At 36.4% G+C, this 23,200-nt stretch overlaps 1 protein-coding gene across 3 annotated transcripts in view; it reads right to left on the bottom strand.

Annotated features, from left to right (window-relative positions):
• The window catches only part of Magi3 (membrane associated guanylate kinase, WW and PDZ domain containing 3), a 271,037-nt gene that overhangs the window by 99,988 nt on the left and 147,849 nt on the right, over positions 1-23,200 (bottom strand). For all 3 annotated transcript variants that reach the window (XM_029563987.1, XM_017798421.2, XM_017798420.2), the window contains exons 3-4: positions 7,253-7,372; positions 2,243-2,452 (exon numbers count right to left, since the gene is read on the bottom strand). In XM_029563987.1, coding sequence (XP_029419847.1) covers positions 2,243-2,452; positions 7,253-7,372 — 330 coding nt within the window. The remainder of the gene's footprint in view (positions 1-2,242; positions 2,453-7,252; positions 7,373-23,200) is intronic.

Below are 23,200 nucleotides of genomic sequence, written 5' to 3'. Positions count from 1 at the left end.
CTTAACCACCAATACATCTTTTCTGCATCCTCTAGCATCAAATACTAGGTATGTTATTCACTTATGTTACCCAGTTATGATTCTCCCATCAGAAAGTAAAGTCCATGAGGACAGGAGCTTTTGTCTGTTTAGTTCACTGTTTTATTTCTGGCATGTAGACAAATGGCTAGCATTTAGTAGCCCAGCAGAGGCACAAAAACTATTTCCTGAATGAATAAATGAATCAGGTGCATACTTAATTTCCTTCACAGAATATGTAATAGAAATTAAAAGGTATACAATGTGGAAATCAATCTGGAAATGTTACATTTTGGGAGCTAAGTGTATTAGACAAAATCACCAGCAACTATATGATCTAAGACTTTTCTTAATAGAATTCCAAATGACTGAATAAAGGAGTTTACTTAATAGTCAGTCAGTTGGGAATATGTTGTTTATATTATACTCCCTTGAAAAAAAGTTCAGTATTGCTGTATGACATGTTATTCTATATTAGCATTCTTTCAGGTTAATTTTCAGCAAGATATAAAGTAATACATATGGTTATATACAAACAAACCTCTTCCTATTTCCATCCCCAACAATTTTTTCACTTTTTTTCTACCACTGAGCGACATCCCCAAATTAATAATTTTTAATTAATAAAATTAATAATTTTAATCTTTTAAAAATTATTTTGAGATAGGGACTTGCTAAATTATCCAAGCTGGACCTGAGTTTACTCTGTAGCCCAGCAGGCCTTGAGCTTATGATCCTTTTGCCCTAGACTCCTGAGAAGCTGGGGTTACAGGTCTCTGCTACCAGCTCTGGCTAATTTTCTGATTTTCTAATTTTCTGTCTAATTTCTTCTCCAACTCTGAATGAGGTAATTACTCTGAAAAGTTGAAGTGTTTTTTAAAAATTTCATTTAAACATACATATTTTCTCTTACAAAGACATATATAACAAGTGTAAGTATCCTGTGGTGTCTACACACAAGCAGCAGAACATATACAAGCTGCCTCCTACACACTTCTGGATATGCTCCCTTTAAATACTAACACCACAGAGTATGAAATATCTGGTTTAACAACTGGTCTACATGACAAGCATAAACTATACAGATGATAGACAGGTTTACCTCTAAGGGAACTGCAGTAATCATTAAGGGCACTGTTCTAGGAGCAAGGAAGAACATTTGCTTTCTCTTCAAACAACAGCATATCCATTCCCATGTTGGATAGTCTTCGTTTTTAATCCTAGTATTCAGCATTTTAAAATATTCAATGTTATGATGCTTTCCTTTAGTAAGCTCTAAAAAAGATATGGAGGTAGGCTGCAAATCTGGGGACATGAATAATATTTTTAATTTCCATCTATGTGCCAGGCACTGTTTCTGGTACAGTGGATACAGTAATGAACAAAACAGTAAAAATTCCAGCCCTTATGAAATTAATATTCTAATGTTTTTAATGGAATTATTATAATAAATAGCACTGAAATAAGTCTGGCTGTGAGTTTATGGTTTCCTAGTTCTACTCTCAGTTACAAGTGTAAGAATCCTTGCAGGGAGAGGTAGTACACACCTTTAATCCCAGCACTCAGGAGGCAGAGGCAGAGGCAGAGGCAGAGAGATCTCAGAGTTCAAAGCCAGCCTGGTCTACATAGTGAGTTCCAGGGCACAGGGAGACCTTATCTCAAAAACAAAAAAACAAAACAAACAAACAAAAAACAAGTGTAAGCACCCCCTGGGAAATTAAAAAATTATTCAGAGACACTAAGAGCAGATTATTCACCTCAATTTTTTTTATTTGCACTCAATGAAAAAAAAAAGTAAGTCATGAAGAAGAAATGAACAAATACGGTAGTCTCATTTGGAATTATCTTTGAGTGGATCCAGAATGTAAATTAAAAATATTGCCTAAAAAATTTTATAGATAATTTCTACTGGCATATCTTCAAACTCTACGTACTCTGGGTTGAAGGCTATATGATAAAACCAATTTTGCTTGTAATTCTGTGAAATAGGAATTATGCCAGTAAGATTCCCATAACCCAGCATCATAGGTAAATCACAACTACTTTAGGCAGCAAAGTTGCATAAGATGACCCAAAATATATTGGTCCACACACAGCTTTCTCAAAAAAAAAAAAAAAGTCCTATCACTTGTTCTTCATATACTTCCCCCAAAATTTTACTACTATCAATTCAATGTTATAAAGTCAACCCAGAAAATCAGAAGTTGGTAATCTATTTACAAACCTGTGTTTCCACTGCCATTAACAGCTTCCTTGTCCTCATCTTCTTCTTCTTCAGGAAGAGAGCTGTCCATTCTTTCCATCTTGCTGACAGATGTAGTTCGTTTTCTTTGTGATTCTGTGTCAAACTCATTATCAAAGAGGACCTGATCAACCGGATCTGGCTGAAAAGGACTAGGCTCTGCTGGAGGCTTGGGAGTGCCATAGAAATTTCCTGCAGTGGACAAATGACAAGAGCTGAAAGCACTAATGTTGACGGAGTCAGAACAGTATGGCTTAGAGTATATGTCTACTGTCTCTACACTGAGGTTTTCTGAGTATCTATCATTGACCAAAAGACAGCAAAAGTACTCTCTGAGAAAGGAAGAGGCAGAAATGAGGGTAAGAATTAATTTTCATACATCTTGTCATATTAGCTAACATTTTAATACAGATGGTACTAAGGACAAGAAGTTGACTGCATATGCAGATTATCCCTAGAGGGCTTTCTTTACATGGGTTCAGAAATGGGACTAATTTGGGAATATGAAAGTATCAATTTTCTTATGCAATAGCACAAAAGGTAAAGGATAAAATTAAACTCAAATACTTTTGTCCTAATGTATAAAATGAACTATTTTCCTAATATGAGAATACATGTGAACAGAGGCTAAGGCTAACTAAGAACTAATTAGTTCATATAGAAAAGCATTGATTTACATAATTTTAAAAAGATCTGCATATTCTAATTTTATTACTTTATATGGAAATTTATTGAACAAAGATATCATTAGTCTAGTTCCATATTAGTTTACATTCAAAACAGCAAGAAATATTTTAATTTTCTTTTGAGGATCAGTGATTTTTATGGGACAAGAAACTGGTCCAGAGAAGAATGAAAAGAGCTGCAATTTTTTTTTTCCAGTCTGCCATTCAGGCACATGGGACATACAGACACAAAGGAAAAATACTCAGCAGGTCTGGCTACATAAAGAGTTCATAGCTCCCACTCATTTTGACCTTAAATCAATCATATGTTAATATTATAAAAAGATAACTATGGTTAAGAAGTAAAACACTTGTGATCCTTTATTGTTTTGCTTATAAAATATCATGCCCACTAATCAAATTGTTTGGATTCTAAGGCAGTAATGAGATGCTCATTGACATAACAGAAATTAAGGAGGTAAATGGATCTTTTCTCCCTAGATAGAAAAAAATATGGTGATCCTCATTACATTGAGACAAATCTAGAAATAACATGGTGTGCCTTTAATCAGCATGTTAGAGGAAGAAAGCACTAAGATGAATTATATATGTGTAGTTTGACTGTATGTGGCAATTATCAATATTTAAGATAAACAAGGACATCAAACTAAAGACTTTTCAACTATGTCATGCTTCTCCCCACTTGGTTACTTCTTTGCTTCCAAATCTATGTTTGAAATGGGTTATGTCATACAGATGTATACAAAGATTTGTATTAAAACAAATTAGACTTTCCGTAAATTTTCTGCCTTAAAAGGAAAGAAGAGTTCACAGTTTTCCGGGAAAAACACCTAAGAGACAGTCCAAGCAGAGGTTTTCTTGAGGAATAAAATGCTCTATAATCTTAAACTTTTAAAAAAGATTTTATTTATTTTTATTTTATGAGTATGAGTATTTTGCTAGGTTCTCTGCTAAGAACAGGCAGTGTTCTTAACCTCAGAATAATCTCCCCAGTCTGTAAATGTTCAATAATCTTAATTTTTCTTTTTTCTTTTTTTTTGAGACTGGGTCTCCCTGTAGGTCCAGCTGGTCTGGAACTCGCTACGTAGATCACACTGGCCTTGAATTTACAGAGTTCTGACTGCCTCTGCCTCCCGAGTGCTGGGATTAAAGGAGTGCACCACCATGCCCAGCTTAATTTCTCCTTTTTATTTTTATATTTTTTTTCCTTTTTGAAGCAGGATCTCCCTGTAGCCCCAGATGCTTGGAACTCACTATGTAGACCAGGCTGGCCTTGAATTCACAGAGATCCACCTGCCTCTACCTCCCAAGTGCTGGGATTAAATGCATGCACCACCACGCCTGGCAATTTCTCCTTTTTAAAACCTAATAGTCACACTCTCAATCAAGGACTCTGGATGAAGCATGATAGGCATACAAGTCCACTTTTTCTGGAGACAATAGAATTATTCAAAACACATTTTACTGTGAATTCTCAGTTGCTGTTATCTAACTATAGAAGGTTTAATGTATTCTTAAAGAAAAGATTAGAAAATGCAGATTATAATTTCTATTCATAGTCATTGAAAGACTTTAGGGCTTCATAATAATTTTTTTTCAATTTCTATCTTTAAAAATGGCCTCTCCATTTTTATTTTAAAATTTTATTTATTTTTATTTTATGTGTATGACTCTGTTGCCTGCATGTAGTTAGGTGCACCCATGTCATGCAATGCCTATGGAGATCAGAAGAAGGTGTCTGATCCCCTGGAATTGGAGTTACAGGTGGTTGCTAGCCATCATGTGGGTGCTGGGAATTGAACCTGGGTCTCTGCAAGAGCGGCCAATGTTCTTAACTGCTGAGCCATTTCTCTGGCCCCTAGCCTTTCCATTTTTATAACACAACTATCAACTATTAAATATTTCAAGTATATATAAAGTTAGAGATAATAGTATCTGAATCATATTAGAGGTGTTAACTTCACTCATATTTACTTATATGACTATAGGTATATTTATTTTTTACATACATATTCCTTTAGGTATTAGATTTTTTAAAATTCTAATCAATTTTTAGTAAAAATAATTCCTTAGTTTTATGTATTTATTTTTTGCCTCCAACTCACAGAGATTCACTTGCCTCTGCCTCCCAAGCACTAGAATCAAAGGTGTGCACTACCATGCCTGGCTCTACTTCTGTCTTTTTGACATAGGGTCTTATGTAAGCCAAGGCTGGCCTTGAACTCTGGATCCTCTTGCCTCCTCCACCTCCCAAGTGCTGATATTGCAGGCATGTTCCATTATGCTTGATTGTAGCTGCATTTGTTGTTGTTGTTCTTTTCCTTTTAAAGATTGTGCCTACTTCTAGAACCATTAGGTTTGCAAAATTATGAAACTAATGTAACATGTCAAGGATGTGGAGCCATTAATTACAGCTACAACAGGAACCCTCGTGAACTGTTGCAAAGAATGGAGGAGAGCTATTCAAAACCACCTCATCAGATGGAGTGTATATAGGTCACAAGTCAAGAACTTTGGTCTATCACTAGGAAAATGGTTATATAAAATGCAATGGGAGGGGTGGGGGGGGCAATGCTGGGTGTGGTGGTGCATGCCTTTAATCCCAGCACTCAGGATGCAGAGGCAAGACAATCTCTGTGAGATCAAGGCCAGTCTAGTCTACATAGTGAGTTACAGGCATGCTGGGGCTAGGGAGACCCTGTCAAAAAACAAAAACAAAATTAAAAAACCCCAAATGGAGCCAGTAGATTTTAATGTATGCACACATATACATATCTGTGTAAAAAATAATAATGAGTCAATAAATTAAGAAATGAATGAGAGAGAACACAAATTATAGGTAAGTAATAAATACGTGTAAGGCACAATAGATGTTTTATAAGAACATATATAAACAACCCATATACTAAAACATTAGAAAAGTTAACTGTAAGTTATTTGCTTAAAAGTGAAAACAAATAAGTAGCTTGCCCATGCTTTTGATAAGTCTTCACTGACCAGCCTATCTAAAAATGATATTCCTATCATTTTTCTTTAAATTTCTTGTTGTTTCCTTCACAGAACCTCAATTTACACTTGATTTTTAAATGTATTTTTTTATTGCCTTCCCTACTAAGATACAAGACTCATTAAAGCAGTAGCATTTCAATCTTGCTCATCATAGTATTGCTGGGCCACTTAAACTATTTAGCATATAGTAGGTACTTGACAACTTGTTGCTGAATTAATGACACAGGGTCAAATCAATTAATAAGTAAATGAATGAGTCATGGGTCCTAAGCCCAGAAAAACTAGTTAGGCCAAACTTTGCAAGGGAGAGAAAATGACTCAAAGTTCTAAATAAGGGACAGGATCAGAATGATTAGAGCTGAGCTTGAGGAAATCCAGCATTGTAGTAAAGGGCGGGATACAGTACGTGGACAGAGGGAGAAAGGAAACAAAAGAGAATAAGTGCAATAGTGTAATGAGCTTGTCTGGCAGGCCAACCTTGAGGAAGTTAAAGTGAAAAGCAGAGTACTCTGCAAATGGCTACAAAGAAGAAATTACTAGATCTGGAAAATGACAAATGAAATACATTTTTTGGATTGACAGGAATGTTTATATATACTTTGAATTCAAGGTTAGTTATCTATTAAACATCAACTCTAGACACCAAAGACAGCATTGAGTAAGAAAGGCATTATCACTGCCACTATAGAACCTGTGAAACAGGCAATGATAAAACTGGGACAAAGTAGTGATGGAAAATCATACATACTATGGGAGTGGATAAGCTTACCACGTAAAACGTCTTAGATTAGAAAAAACAAGTACCCAACATAGAATCATTTAAGAGTTCAGCTGATCTTGTTTGTACTTTGCAGAAACATGTGGGTAGAAGAAACAGAGATATGACAATCAGTGAATATTATTTTGGTTCTCCCCGCCCCATCTGTATTTTCTTTTCTGCATGATTTTGGTATATATACAGCTTTTTTTAAGAATACAGATTTTAGATTTCCACCCACAAACAGGAAGTCAACAAGAAGTACTTGTTGAGTTCAGATGATGACTGTGAAATGCTATGAAATATGTAAACTTGCCAGTTTAATTTTTACATATTTGTTCACAATCATCTTTTTAATGGAATGTAATAATATTTTTGGTTATTGTTTAATCCTGCTTGAATCAGTAAATGAAGAATCTCTTAATCCAAAGAAAAATTTCCTAATAATTTTTAAAAATCATATTTACTGATCGAAATCTCTCTGAAATAAAACTAGTCATCTTGATAGCTGTGGGGTGCTGTTAATATTTGGGGACATACCATCGTACGTTCCACTTTCTAATAATGCTCCGCTCTCTTCCAGTGCTTTAAACTGTTCAACAGAAATGAAATTATAGTCCACCCCTGGAACTTCCCCATCCCTGGGAGCCCTTGTTGTACCTAAGGAAGAAAGAAAAAAAGAGTTGTAAAGTACTTTTTAGGTTACAAACCATTCAGAATAAAAGAAAATTTAGTCTCTGGAGACTATATGGGCAACATGGCCTACTGAATATACTGAAAAAAAATATATATGGAATAGATAAGGATCAGAAAATTTCAGGTATCTTACAATAGGAGTAAATATATTTCATTAAATAGCCATGAAATTCAAATTATAAATCATAAATTTTAGTGCTAATAAGGATTTTCACAATATATGATAATTAGTTTTTAATCCCATTTATTGTTACTTAACAGCTAGAAAGAAAGATAAATTCACTAGTGACAGACTTTGTTCCCTTCAACTTTATTAAGGCACAAATGACAAATATTATATATATATATGTGGCATATAATGTGCTGTTTTGCTATATATAACACTCTGACATGTAACTTCATTTTTTTGTTTTTTTGAGACAGGGTCTCCCGGTAGCTTCAGCTGTCCTGGAACTCACTATGTAGACCAGGCTGGCCTTGAACTCACAGAGATCCGCCTGCCTCTGCCTCCCGAGTGCTGTGATTAAAGACGTGCGCCACCACACCTGGCACATAACTTCATTTTTAAGCAGTTATCCTGTTTCTTTTCCTTAGACTTATAAACCACGTTTTACTTAACGATAGTCTTGAAAGACAATAGAGAATGAAACACTTTTTATAAGCATTTAAAATGTCTATTTTGAAGCTTGGACAAATATTATGAGATTATTTTTAGTCTACAGAATAAAAGGACTCACACGTTGCTTCTTGGTAATTTTTCTCATCAAGTAATTTCTAAAACCTAAGCAGTAAACAAACAAAACTTACTACATCAACATATCACCAAATTTTCGTGCTTATAAAGAATTCATGATAAAGTAAATTTTATCTTTCAGATTAAAAGTACAAAACCAGATTGTGCAGCAATACTACACTTGACTGAATCTTACTAATCGGGAATCAAACATTTACACATGTTATTTGAAATACCATTTAAAATACTAAAAGGTACAAAAAGAGATCCAAGGTCTTGTCTGGGAAATGGAGCAAGTCCTGTGCAAGGAGCCTTCCCAAACCATTTGGATTCTTAGGTTCTGTCTTGAGAGTCAGACATCTCTACTCCACATTCAGTCTCCAATTTATTTCCTCTTCTAAATTCTTCTTGACACTTCTCATCTCACAACCACCTATTTTCACATCAGCCTGTACTGCTGCACCTTCAGGTCAACCCTTGCCTGGCTACACCCCAAAGAGCAATCTGAGTGAAAACAAGAAACCTCCCTCCCAAACCCTCCATGGCTTCCCATGAGCCTTGGCATAAAATCCAGACCGTAGTATCTTAAAAGACCCTCTGCAGCCTGGTTCCTGACCACTTTTCCAGCTTTTTCCATTTCTTTTCCTTCTTCTTTTCTTTTTTTTGAGACTGAGTTTCACTATGTAGACCAAGCTGGTCTTGAACTCACAGCAATCTTCCTGCCTCAGCTTCTTGAGTGCTGGGACTACAGGTATGCGGCACTCACACTTGGTTTTCCAGCTTGTTTCTTACATCACTGCTTTCACATGCTAGCCTTAACCACAAAAGATATTTTTTATTACCATTTTAACATTCTTTGCATCCACTGACCTCCAATAAGTGAGTGCTTTGTCTCAAAGGATGTCCTCCTCCCTTTCTCATTCTTAACTCAGGTACTTGGCTTAGGAAGTATCTTAGAAAACATTCCCTGAGTTCCAGCTAGCATATAGCAACATGCAGAAACATGTTCAAAGTCTTGGTGTGGTACAAGGATTTTAGAAGTACTCAATATACACAGCTGTCAAAGTAAGTGAAAATTTAAACAAATGTGATAACCTAAAGATATACTAAAGCAATATACTATTATTGTTATTAACAGGAAGCTCACAACAGCTATATTTTTTATCTGTAAGATGTGTAAAAGACTCACACAGAGGACAAGGATACAATAATCATGGGTTGAGAAAAACAATAGCTAAGCCAATATTCTGCACAACAGTAACTGTACAGAATTTTCTCCATCATTTTAAACCTACTGTTTTCTAATGTATACACATATGTATATATATTACCTAATATATGCTTCATATTATAAAGGATACAAAGTTGGAAAATATAGCTTCCTTTTAAAGCATGTTTTCATTGTTGAATTTGTTTCACATATGTTGAACAAACTACATTGTTAGATTCCTTAAATCAAGAGCTTCTAGCTTTATATTAAAAAGTAACCTTTAAAGAAGCTTAATGGTTAAAATTGTAATTACCTATTAAAGATGGAAAAACATGGCCATAATAATTCTATCTATTAATTTCCATTAAGAGTTGGGGCCTGTTTTCTCACCCCTTGAGACTAAACTGGATTCTTTACTTTCTTCTATTAATTTAATGGAGAACATGATGTGCAAGTTTAGAAGTCTACATGTCCATCTTTACCCTCCTGCAATGCTCCCATTATTATGCAAGGAAAGTCAGGCTAGACCACTGAATAATTAAAGCTTCAGCCACCAAACAGCACCTAGGCCCCAGACATAAAGGTAAAGTCATCCCAGCTTCTCCAACCCCAGCTGGGCTGTGGATGATTTCAGCTATATCAGTGATCTCAGCTAAGCCCAACCACCTTATGAAGTCACAACGCATGGTGGCTACTTTAAACCACTAAGTTTCAAGGTGGTCTGCGATGTAGCAAAGGCTAATTGGATATGCGAATAAACTCTACCATGAAATATAAAATACAACTTATAAGCAAATCATATTATGGATAATACAACACTGACCCAAGGGGCAGGAGGAACTATCTTTTAGTCTGGGATTATTATTAATGGTACAATTGGGAGCAAGCACTTAACCTCTGGAGTTCATTCTCTTTCTGCAAAATGGTGTTGAGCAAGATGATATTCATGATTCTTTTACTAATAGATGCTATTTGTGATTCCAATACCTATATTTCTAAAATTTAGAAAGTAGCTTTAGTGTTAATTCTCTATACAAAGTATTATACTTTGTATTATGTATGTTCTTCCCACACATATATAAAAATTTCTCCTCTTTCTAAACTTACCCTACTGCCTTTAGCATTTCAGGATATTTCTTTAGTCTCTTGATACTCTCTACACATCTTATGCATTTAAGTTACTTATCAATACATTTCTCCTTTTAAGGGGTTTGTTTACTCAGAGTTTCTACCTCCTCCCCTCATTCTCTCTGGAGTACATTCCAACCAGATCTTTTCCCCAATCACTCAGTAAGACAAGCAGTAGTCTCTTACTTTGCTTAACTCAATGATCATGTCTCAGTCATCATATTTCCTAAGATCATGTGATATAATGAATGTTCTTTTTTGTTTTATTCTGATGTACACAGAAAAGCATGTAAAACATACACCTAAAGTTTAACAATGAAGAAGTAAATCCATTCAGGTAAAAAACAGCTGCAACCATAAAACAGAACATTTCCAGGCCTACAAAAGGCTCTTTGTGTGCCTCTAATAAACCTCTCATTCTTTCCATTCCCAAAATAATCAATAACACCTTGATACTTTTGAAGACGACTTCCTTTCTGTTTTTTTGGTAATGCTAACGCATTTCTGCAATGCAGTATATTTTGTCTGGCTTGTATTTTTATGAGATGGCAATTATCCCATGTCCCATTCTCCTGTGTGTCCACACAGGACACTTGTTATCAGGTTTTAAAACCTCTGCCAATATGTTGAGTATGTCAAGGCAACTCAAAGTATATTTAATGTGCAACTGCCTTAGGAGATTAAAGGTTCCTTTTCAAACTCTTACTGGCTTCTATAGTCTGAATATCATTAATTGCAACTCAACTCATCTCCACCTCAACTTGTGTTGAAGCTTTGCCTCCAATGTAATAGTGTTGAGAGGTGGCAGGAGCATTAAGAAATAATTTAGGCCTGGATATATGGCTGAGCAGGTAAAAGCACTTGCCATACAAGCCTGATGACTTCAGTTTGATCCCAAGATCCCATGGTGGAAGGAGAGAACCAACACCCAAAAGTTGTCCCCTGATCTACACACAGATATACTCTTGTGCCCATGTACACACATACCACCCCCCACCCCCAATATAAAAAAGAAACCAAATGCAAACAATAACAACAACAACAGAACTAAACTTGTCATGGGCTCCATACTCATGAATGGATTAATGCAATTCCTGTAAAAGTGAATTAGACCATGTGCCAGGCATAGTGGCTCGTGCATCCAATCCCAGCACACAGGAAGTAAAGACAGCAGGACTGAGTTTGAGACTAGCCTGTGCTACATAGCAAGAAAACTTAAAAAAAAAAACAAAAACAAAGAGTAGGTTAGTTATTGTCAGAGTGGGTTTACATAAAGCAATCTGATGCCTTCTCTTTAAAAATTTTTTATTTTCATTCATTCATTCATTTATTGTGTATGAGTATTTTGCCTACATATATGTGAGTATATCCATGTCATACAATGCCCGTGGAAGCCAGAAGTGTCAGATCCCCTGGAACTGGAGATACGGGTGGTTGTCACCAGGTGGGTGATGGGATCCGAACCTGGGTCCTCTGGAAGACTGGCCCGTGCTCTCAACCACTGAGCTGTCTCTTCAGCCCCTCTCTCACTTTTTGGCAAATGTGTGCCTTTTGCGCACATGTTCATTTTCCTTTATGAAGCTCTTACCAAAAGCCAATCAAATGCTAGCACCATGCTCTTGGACAGATTCATGACTCAAAAACCAACCATTTTCTCTAGAAACTACCCAATCTCGAGTAATATGTTAGAAAAACAGAAAATGAGCTAAGCAACTAGCCATATAGATTCCCTCTGTTATAAAGTGGCTGTTCAAGTCTTTCTTTTACTTCTCTATTGGATTGTATTTTAAAAAGTAGTTCATTATATTCTAGATACTATAATAATCATCAAATCTAATTAGCCAAGAGCCTTTATAAAACACTATCATTTTATCTCTAAGAACTTAAAAATCCCATTTATTGTTAAGATGTGCCTCAGCTGTAGCTATCTTAGAATATAATTGTTTTAGTATTGAAAGTTTTATAGTCTGTTGCCAGTTATGTATTGCATATGAATCATTTATTATATGATCATTTCTTGAAAGCACTTTCTTATATACATATGCCCAATATCAAATTGAGATTACAGAGAAAATAGGGTCAGGGATGACCTTTGAAAATCTATTACAAGCCAGGTGTGGTGGTGCATGCCTTTAATCTCAGTGCTCGGAAGACAGAGGTAGGTGGATCTCTGTAAGTTCAAGGCTAACCTGGTTTACATAGTGAGTTCCAGGACAGCTGGGGCTACAGGGAGACCCTGTCTCAAAAAGACTTAAAAAAATTCTATTAAAACCCTGCAAAAAAAAAATTAGTAAAATCAGTTCTAAATTTAAAATACTACTACAGCTGGGAATAGTGATATACACCTTTAATTCCAGCACTCAGGAGGCAGAAGTAGGCAGATATCTCTGAATTTCAAACCAGCCAGGGCTACATAGTGAGATCCTGTCTTTAAAACACACACACACACACACACACACACACACACACACACACATATACACACACGCTGGGTTGGTAGCCCACACGTTTAATTTCAGCACCCAGAAGACAGGTAGATCTCTGTGAGATTGAAGCCAGCCTTGTCTACATAGTGAGTTCCAGGCCAGCTGGGGGCTATAGGGCACCCTGTCTTAAAAAAGTAAATATGTATTATTATAGTTGAAAAGAAATGCTACATTTCTAATAAAAAGTATCCTACTTAGTAAGTAAGATACTTTGACTTCTTAAAATGACAGAGCAAATTATGTAACACATATTTTTGAGACTAAATATATGATCAAACTGAGAATAGAGGCCACATTGAAGCAAAAATGCATCATGGATTCAACTATATTTTTCCTTGGTTATAACATTCAGCTGTTTTCATTTTATTTAATGATAAAATGTTAAGCTTGCTGAGAAAAGCAGCCTATGAACTAATATAACCTGCTACACTGACACCATTTTCCCATTTACAAATCACATTTGAAATAATCTGCATTGAAGAAACAAATAGCAGAACAGATAGTCTCTCCACCTACTTGTTTTTTTTTAAGTCTGTCTGTATGTCTGCCTACCTACCTATCTGCCTGCATCCATGTTTGAGAATATGCTTATGTATACGGGTAGGTATGTGCAATTGCACATCCCTATGTACATATGAGAAGGCCAGAAGATGGCATTCAGTGTCCTCTTCTAGCACTATCTGCCTATTCCTCAGAGGCGGGGTCTCCTGAACCTGGGGCTCAAATTTTCTCAGCTAAGCTGGAAGCCATTAAGCCTCTGTGATCCTCCTTTCTTAACCTGCATCACAGCTGGAGTTAGAGATATTCCCAGGATGCCTGGCTTATTACATGGGCACTGGGAATCGAACTCTGGTCCTTATTATGTAGCAAATGCTCTGAACCACTAGGTATCTCTATAGCCTTTACTCTGATTTTCTTTTCATGTAAAAAAAATGGTCTTAATTTTAATGTAGGCAAATTTATCAATCTTTTTCTTTATAGCTCATGTACTATGTATCTGGTTAAGAAACCCTTCCCTCTGGGTATAGTAGTGCATGCTTTTGATCCCTGCACTTAGGTAGAGGTGGCAGATCTCTGTGAATTTCAGGCCAGCTTGGTCTACATAGTGAGTTCCAGGCCAGCCAGGGCTATATAGTGAGACCTAGTCTTAGAAAGAAAAAAAAATCGATTTCCCCTCCCATTATGCCATGCCATTCTCCCTCCTATGGCCATTTGCTGATTTCCTGATGTGTATGGATTTTCCAGTTGAACATGTGACATTTGTTTTTCTGGGTCTGTGTTACTTAACTCAGTATGACTGTTACCAGTTCCAATCATTTACCTGTGAATTTCATTTTTCCTAACAGCTGAATAATATCCCGTTGTGTAAATATACCTACTTTCATTAGCCATTCGTCAGTTGATGGGCATGTAGGCTGTTTCTATTGCCTGGCTATTGTGAATAGAGCAGATATGAACAATGATGAACTGTTATCTCCGTAGTAGGATACAGAGTTCTTTGGATATATGCTCAAGAGTGGACCATATGGCAGATCTATTTCTAGATTTTTGAGAAATTTCCACATTGATTTCTATAGTGACTGTACCAGTTTTCACTCCTACCAGCAATGAATAAGAGTTCCCCTTTCCCCACATCCATGCCAGCATTTCCATGTGTTCTATGTGTTCCATGTGTTCTTAGTAAGGGCATGTATTCTGCTATTGTTGTATAGAGTGCTATGTATACAAATGTTGAGTTTATTGGTCTATCATGTTGTCTCTTTTCTCCTTGATAGTCTGTCTTTTAAAAACATATTTTATTTATTTTTATTTTATGTGTATGCATATATTGCCTGCATGTGTGTAAGTGCACCTGTTTCATGCAATGCCCTTGGAAGTCAGAAGAGGGCACCAGATCCCCCAGGAACTGGAGTTACAGACTGTTGTTAGCTGCTATGTGGGTGCTGGGAATTGAACCTGGGTTTTCTGCCAGAGCAGTCAGTGCTCTTAACCACTGAGCCATCTCTCCTGCCCCTTGATATTCTGTTTTGGGCTAAATTTCCTTTATTGTTGAACAGAATGCCATTGTATAGAGGTAACAATATTTGTTAAATTATTTACAATTATGGGCTTTGGGGCTGTTTCCAAATTGGGCTATTATAAATAAAGATGTCATGACCTTATAAGTCTTTGAATCAACATATTTCAATTTGTGTACAGTTAATACCAAGGAATGGAAGTTCTGTTTCATATGGCAAATGTATATTTAATTTTATAATAAAATAATCAAATTATTTTCCATAGCAGATGAATCACTCTGCATTCCCACTAAATATAAAAACTACAGCTGATGGTGTTTCCATATAGAAATACTCTCTTGGAGTTTACTGGAAAAATTTACTTTGCCTAATCCTAAAAAGTAAAATTAATTGGTAAGAAAAATGAAAAAAAGCATACTGTAACTCTGTGAGAATTAAATCTTAACAATTTGATGTAGAGATTTTTGTTTTTGTTTTTGAGACAAGGTTTCCTCGTAGCCCCAGCTGGCCTAGAACTCACAGAGATCTGCTTGCCTTTGCCTCCTGAGTGCTGGGATTAAAGGCGTGCACAAACACACCTGGCTGATGTTTACTGGTTTAAAGTTAATTGGCTGATACCAACTCAAAGTAAGAGCAGGCAATACAGAAAGCTAGAATTAACTGTTGAGGCCGACATTGCCAGGAACTACAATAGAAGCATGTGAGAGCATTTAAAAATCTGTTCAGTTCATCTTACCAGCAGCTATTCCTACAACTGCGTTTGCATGGCCCTTTCTGCTACTGGTAGGGCTTTCTTACAAAAGTAACATGAATAAGATCATATGCATATTATACTTTATATAAACCCTATGAGTACCGCTTCAAGAAATAACAAGTTCTAGAGACTAAGTCCTTAAATTAGCAGTTTCAATGCAAAACTGTATAATGCTATTAACCTTGCTGGGAGATTTGAGGGTTAGGTTATTTGAATACTACCCAATAATATTCTCTGCCACATTCCACTGTTTGAACATCTGTTACATGCTTCCGTGTTTCATAAATATTATAGCAGAAGAAATGCAGAGTAGTAATAGCAAATATTGTAGAACACCCAACATGAAATAAAAAACAATAAAATATTTGGAGTAAAAGCAAGAGAGAGATTTCTAAGTTTGGCAAAACCAAACTCAGAAGAAGCAGACAAAATATTTTTATCATTAAATAAAAACATTAAATAATACAACCTGTACCTTAATGTCCAATGTTAAAATGTTTTTGAACATGCTTTTAACTACCTGACATATGTCAATGCACAAAGAAATTTTTTCTGTATCTGAAGTATTTGTCACCTTAGATCAAAGACTTATTAAATAATGCAACTGATGCTTTATATGATTTGAATTTTCATTTTGAGAGTGAAATTCAAATACTATATATCATTATCTTTAAAAAAAATTTATATTTTTGAGTCTGGGTTTTACTCTGCAGCCCAAGCGAGCCTTGAACTTTTGACAATTCTCTTGCCTTAGCCTGTTAAGTGCTGGAATTATAGGCACGAGCCACACTTAGCTTTAAATGATTTTTTATCTATACTTATATGGCATTAATATTCCCTTTTTAAAAAGATTTTCTGGGACAGGAGAGATAGCTCAGTGATTAAGAGCACTGGCTGCTTTTCCAGAGGACCTGGTTTTGGTTCCTAGCAGCCACATGGTGACTAACAACCATCTGTAACTCCAGTGGAACTCAGGAAGTTACCCACTAGGGTGCTGCTGAGAAGCCCCTCACTGATGTCTCTGAACTAGGCACAGGGAAGCTGGCTGCTAGGGTGCCACTGAAACTATATTGGTATCTTTTTAAAAGGCAGGAGAAAAATTTAAAAACAAAACTAAACAAAAACAGGATGACACCAAAGAAAGCAACCTCTTCCTCCAGGATTCTTCCTGGGAACTCTACTGACAAAGCAAACACTGCACCAGAAGGTAGGAGAGCAATGCTCAGTGTTAGAGGCGGGCAAAAAGAACAGACACAGTACCAAGAGACAATGAGCAATGAGCAGCAGACTGGTTTGCTGAGAGTCTAACATGAGCAGGAGTCAAAAAGACTGTTGTAAGATTTTCTTTTTTAACATTTCATTTATTATTTTTATATGTATGAGTATACTGCCTGCATGTATGTACAAGCACCATGTTGTGTAATGCCCATCAAGGTCAGAAGAGGGCAACAGAGCCCCTGGAACTGGAGTTACAGGTGGTTGTTAGTTGCCATGTGAGTGCTGGGAATCAAACCTGGGTCTTCTGTAAGAGCAGCCAGTGCTCTTAACTGCTGAGTCATCTCTCCAGCCCCAAGATTTCTTAATATATTAAGATATTTTCTTCTCAAATCTGTCATAATATTAATCTTTCAAATGATGCACCAACCTGCAGTTCTGGAACAAACCCCACTTAATGATAACACACTATCCTTCTGCATACTGTTACATATTACATATTGATTTGCTGAAATATTACTAAAATATTTAAATCTATGCTCATGAAAATTTGGGGTGTAATATTTTCTTTTAATGTTTTGCCTGTTTTATTTCAATTATAAAATGTTTAAATAATAGAATGAATAGGGACGTGTTCCCTCTTCTATTTTCCAGAAAATGTTGTGTAGAATTGGTATTTTTACTTTAATTTTTTGGGACAATTTACCTACCACCTGAGATTGAAGTTTCTTTTATAGGAAAATAGCAAACTATAAATTTTTTTTAAAATAGAAGGTGTTTGAGTCATCTGTATCTTCTTGAGTGAGCATCAGTTGTTTTTGTCTTCTTAATTTCATCTAAGTTGTTGAATTTATTAGTATAAAGTTTCTTGGAATATTCCTTAGTATTCATTTAATAGATGAAGAATTTTAAAATTTTTATTAATGCCATCTCTTCATCTCTGTACTAATTTCTAATTTTTTCTTTCTCTTTCTTACCTCCCAAAACACCTGAGTCCAGTTTGGCTACAAAGCTATCAATCCTACTGATCTTTAAAAAAAAAAATCAACTTTGGGTTGGAGAGATGGACCAGCAGTTAAGAGCACTGGCTGCTCTTGCAGAAAACCCGAGATCAATTCCCAACACCCATAAAGGCCAACAACCACCAGTAACTCCAGTTCCAGGGAAATCTGACATCCTCTTCTGACCTCTATGGGCACTGACAACAAGGGAGCACTCACATACATGCAGGCAATACACTCATGCCTGCATATATGTGAGTTCACGGTGTCATGCAATGCCACAGAGGTCAAAAGAGGGCGTCAGATTCCCCTGGAACTGGAGTTAAGGACAGTTCATAGCCACCATGTGCGTGGTGGGAATCAAACCCGGGTCCTCTGCAAAAGCAGTCAGTGCTCTTAACCATTGAGTCATATCTCCAGCCCCATAAATAAAACATTTTTTAAAAAATCAACTTTGAAGCCAGGCATGGTGGCGCATGCCTTTAGTCCCAGCACTTGGGAGGCAGAGGCAGGCAGATCTCTGTGAGATCGAGGCAACCTGGTGTTTATAGTGAGTTCTAGGCCAGCTGGGGCTGCAAGACCCTGTCCCAAAAAAACAAAATAAATAAATAAATAAATAATCAACTGAGTTTCATTTCTGTTTGGCTGATATTTGTTCTTATCTTTATTACTTTCTTCCTGCCTAATTTTGCTTTACTTTGCTCTTATGATAAAATTTTGTGTAATTCGAGAGCTTTATTATTTACTAACAGAAGTATTTAATATCATGTCCCCATTAAATGCTGTTCTAGTTGTCCTAAACATTTTGCTATGATGTTTGCTAAGTTTGGGCTATGTTACCATGCATGATTTTTTTTTTATTATTTCTCTGATGAATTTTTTATACATGGGTAATTTATATTACTTAATTTCCAAATATCTGAAGATTTTCTATATTTCATTCTATTAATGATTCTAATCACTCTGGTCAGATAACATATTTTACATGATGTGAATATTTTATATTCATTAAGTCTACTTTTGTGATTCAGAACATCGTATTTCAATGTTCCATGTCCAGTAGAGAAGAGTGTCCAATTAGCCATTGTTGGACAGCATGTTTTAATAAAGACCAACTAGGTCATGCTGGTGGAAAGCACTGCTCATGTTTGCTATTGATTTTTTAAATTAATTTTTAAAATATTTACTATTAGAGGATATGAAATACTGAACTATGATCATTAGGCTGCTTGTTTTCCTTTCAGCTCTACCATACTGCTATAACTCTTCTACTTGACTAAGTTCCTTTAGTATTTCTTATAGTAAGAATTCTGCTGCTGAAAAATTCCCTCGCTTTTCTTTGTCTGAAAAACAGATGTTCATTTCCCTTTAATTTTTCAAAGATATTTTTGTTGTATAGAGAAGTTTATGATGGCATACTTTTCTTTTTAGCATGTTAAAGATTTCATTTGTTAAAGTCTGGGATGTGCTATTTCAGCTGGTAAATCTACAGTAATCCTTTGCTCCCTTGCATGGAATGTATTTTCTGTCTGCCATTTACATTTTCTTTTAGTCTCTGGTTTTGAGCAATTAGGTTATGATGTGCCTTGGTGTGTTTATTATTTCTTCTGCTCAGGGTCTATGAACTTCTGAGACTTAAGTTTGTAGTTTTCATAAAATTTAGCAAAATTTCACCTGTTTTATTTTTTTAAGTGTTTTTCCTGCTTCCCTCACTTTGGCCTGATATGCTACAGCTAACTATAAGCAGAGCATAGCTCTGTCTACATTTCAATGTCCAAACCAGACCTTGCCCAATCTAGCTTTTTAGGACAAAGGTAAATTGATTGGTAGTTAGTCCCTTCCTCCTTTTCAACCCCTTTCTTCTCTACACTTCAGTTTGATTAGTTTTTATTGATATATGTTTATACTTGCTGATCTTTTCTTCTGCATTCTGGAATCTGCTTTTACATCTGTCCAGTAAATTTTTAAGGTTTCATTTATTTATTTTTCTATGTTCCATTTTCTCTTCACTGTTTCATTCTGTGCTTTAAATTTTTGAACATATCAGCTCCAAAATTCCTGACATGGAATGGTATGGTAATGTTCTATTATGTGTCATTTCTATTTGTTTTATTTTTATTTTATTTATTTATTATTATTATTTTTTATGTGTATGAGTGTATTGCCTGTATGTGAGTGCACCCGTGTCACACAATGCTGAGGGCTTCAGATTCCCCTGGACCTGGAGTTAAGGATGGTTCACAGCTGCCATGGGGGTGCTGGGAATCAAACTGAGGTCCTCTGCAAGAGCAGTCAGTGCTCTTAACTGCTAAGCCATCTCTCCGGCCCCTTTATTTATTACTTTTATGTGTATGAGTGTATTGCCTGCACGTATGTGGCACCTGTGCCATGCAATGCCATGAAAGTCAGAAGAGGGCTTTGGATTCCGTTGGAACTGGAATTAAGGACAGTTTGTAGCTGCCATGTGGGTGCTGGGAATCGAACCCAGGTCCTCTGCAAGAGCAGTCAGTGCTCTTAACCACTGAGCCATCTCTCCAGCCTGTTTTTCTTTTTTAAAAAATTCACTTATTTTAATTTTTGTGTATGAGTGTTTTGCCTGCATGCACATAAGTGACCCTGTGCTGTGTAATGCCCCTGGAGGCCAGAACTGGAGTGATGGGTGTTTGTTCTGATGCTACAGTACAGAAAGTACCTTCAGGCAAAGAGCTGAAGAAATTATATCACAGATTCCTTCCTGTACAGTTTCCTTTTGTCTTTTCTTAGGGACCACAATCCTGCTATACCTAATCTCTTAGAACTGTCTGTTTATACCCCATTACCTCCTCCCTCCTCAGATTTTATGTTAGTTAGTAAGTGCCCCTTCCAGGAGGCTTCTGGATCACTCTGGTATATCTATTTATTTTTAAAAACATTTATATACTTTCTGATAAAACTAGTTTTTTGGGGGGGGGGCGGTTCTTTTTTAGACAGGGTTTCTGTGTAGCCCCACCTGACCTGGAACTCACTATGTAGACCAGGCTAGCCCTGATCTCAGGATCCACTGCCTCTGCCTCCCAAGTGCTAGGATCAAAGACATGTTGCCACTACACCCAGCACAGCTAGACATTTTAAACTCATTTATACTTTCATTGTCCCAGACCTCTAATCAGAATTTTCTAAGTTGATCTGAAATCTTTTAGGGAAAAAGTGTATTTAAAGACCAGATGTGACTACTCAGTGTGCTAACTGCTACTAATGTGTCATTGCTTTCAGGTTTGGAGAGGCATTTTGGACATTTCAATTTGTGAGTAAGCTAAGAGATCTTATTAAGCTTTGAACTAAAATTAAATAAGCTATAATGCCTTTCTAGGACAAAACTACAAACTGAAGAGAAACTATAAAACTGGGACAATAAAGTAAGTTATATGGTACATATTTCTTTTCTTTTCACTGTAACATTTTATTTCCTGTTTCTACTCTAAAGAATGTTTGTCTTAAAAACTGCTGGCTAGAAGGGTTTGCATTTTTGTTCCATTCATTTATTCACTTTCTTTTGTTTAAAAATATTTTATTAGCATTGCTTTCTTTAAGATGTAACATGATTCAATGAAAGACTGTATAGACTGGAGAATTTGGAAAGAGTGAATGGAAAATTCCAAACGATGACAAATTTCACATTCCTATTGAAGCCTGGTAGTACAGTTTTGTCAGTAAAAAACATTCAAAAATTACAGCAGACATATAGAATTTTTAACTTATAGTCTAAGTATTATTACACATTTTTAGTTTGGGATTATATCAATTTAGTTATTAAAGTACTTTCTATTTCTCTTGTTTTTTTTTTTAATTTCCTAGACTGATTTTTTTTTTTTTTCCTCTAGAAATTCAATTAGGGAATAGGTGAAGGCATACTGGGGCTGTAGAAGATTAAGAGAAAAATAATGGAAAACTTCTTAGTGCCTAGTAATGGGAGAGGTCCAACATCAAGGCCTGGATACCCAGAACTGCATGTGGAATAAGAACCACACCTGGGCACATATTTCTGCTAACACATTTTAACAAGGGAAGAATTCTAGAGCTACATAAATTAAAAATGTTATCCTGGGACATTCTACACAGACAAAACACCAAGTTAATTAAGAGGGAATGAAAAAACAGATTGCTATCAAACTTTTTAAGGTAAGGTTTTATGCCAGGAAACAATTAGATAACTCTTTACTATAGTTACCATAATCAAGAAAGAGCTTAAAATTTAATATCTATCCAAATGAACATCAACGTATAAATGCACAAACCTCTAAGGACTTGGGAAATCTATCAGAGAACAAGCTTTGGACAACCATAATTATTTAAAAAACAATATGAGGATTAGCGGTGAGGTTAAATATGTATTTACTCACAGAATATGAATAAATTATGATTAAATAGGAGAATATAATACGGAAGAGCTGTCTGCTTTGAAAATACTAAGAACTCAAATATCAAAAAACAGAGTAAATATAACTCAGTTGGGTAGAGTGCCTGCATAGCATTGCCAAAGCTCTGAATATAATTCCCAGCACCAGTGTGGGAGACAGGCTTGAGCCTAGGGTGAAAGTCTTACTGACAGCCATACAGCAGGCCCAACAAAACGGCCCGACCGCTGGAGCCACAAGAAACGCCTTCTGACATGTGCTCCCATTGGCAGATCATGAGACTCATGCCTAGAGCTGCCACTCCCTAATCACCACCCTTGGAAATCCAAATTGCAACATTTAGATATTGCAACAGTCAGGGTCATGTGGTTTCCAGGAATCCAGGCTCTGTAATCTGAAACCCAGTATGCTAATGAGGCATCCTACCTGCTATTCTGTGATAGGACATTAAGACTGTTATGCTAATAGGATGCTAAGTCTGTTATGCTAATAAAGTATCCTACTTGCTGTACTGTGATAGGACGCTAAACCAGTATTGCTAATGAGGTATCCTACTTGCTGTGCTGTGATTGGACCACTACCCCTATATAAGCTTGTGCCTTCCTCTTCCTGCAATAAACCAGACCTGTGTCACTGAACCTGGTCTCCTGTGTCTGAATGTGGCTCCAATGACACAGTCTCCTCACCAGCCCTGGGGCTCCGCTGACAGAGTCTCCTCACCAGCCCTGGGGTCCGGGACCGGGCAGAAGTGGCAATGACAGGAGGCAGCACAGGGCAAGCAGAAGAGCTGCCTCAGCACCAGGCGAGTAGAAGAGCAGCCTCAGGCCAGGGAAGGCAGAAAAGCAGCCTCAGC

Source organism: Nannospalax galili, unplaced genomic scaffold (genome assembly GCF_000622305.1).
Source record: "Nannospalax galili isolate Female #2095 unplaced genomic scaffold, S.galili_v1.0 scaffold475, whole genome shotgun sequence".
In the NCBI taxonomy this organism is placed as follows: domain Eukaryota; kingdom Metazoa; phylum Chordata; class Mammalia; order Rodentia; family Spalacidae; genus Nannospalax; species Nannospalax galili.
Note: the sequence above shows the minus strand (reverse complement) of the source record. Positions and strands in the feature narration are given on the sequence as shown.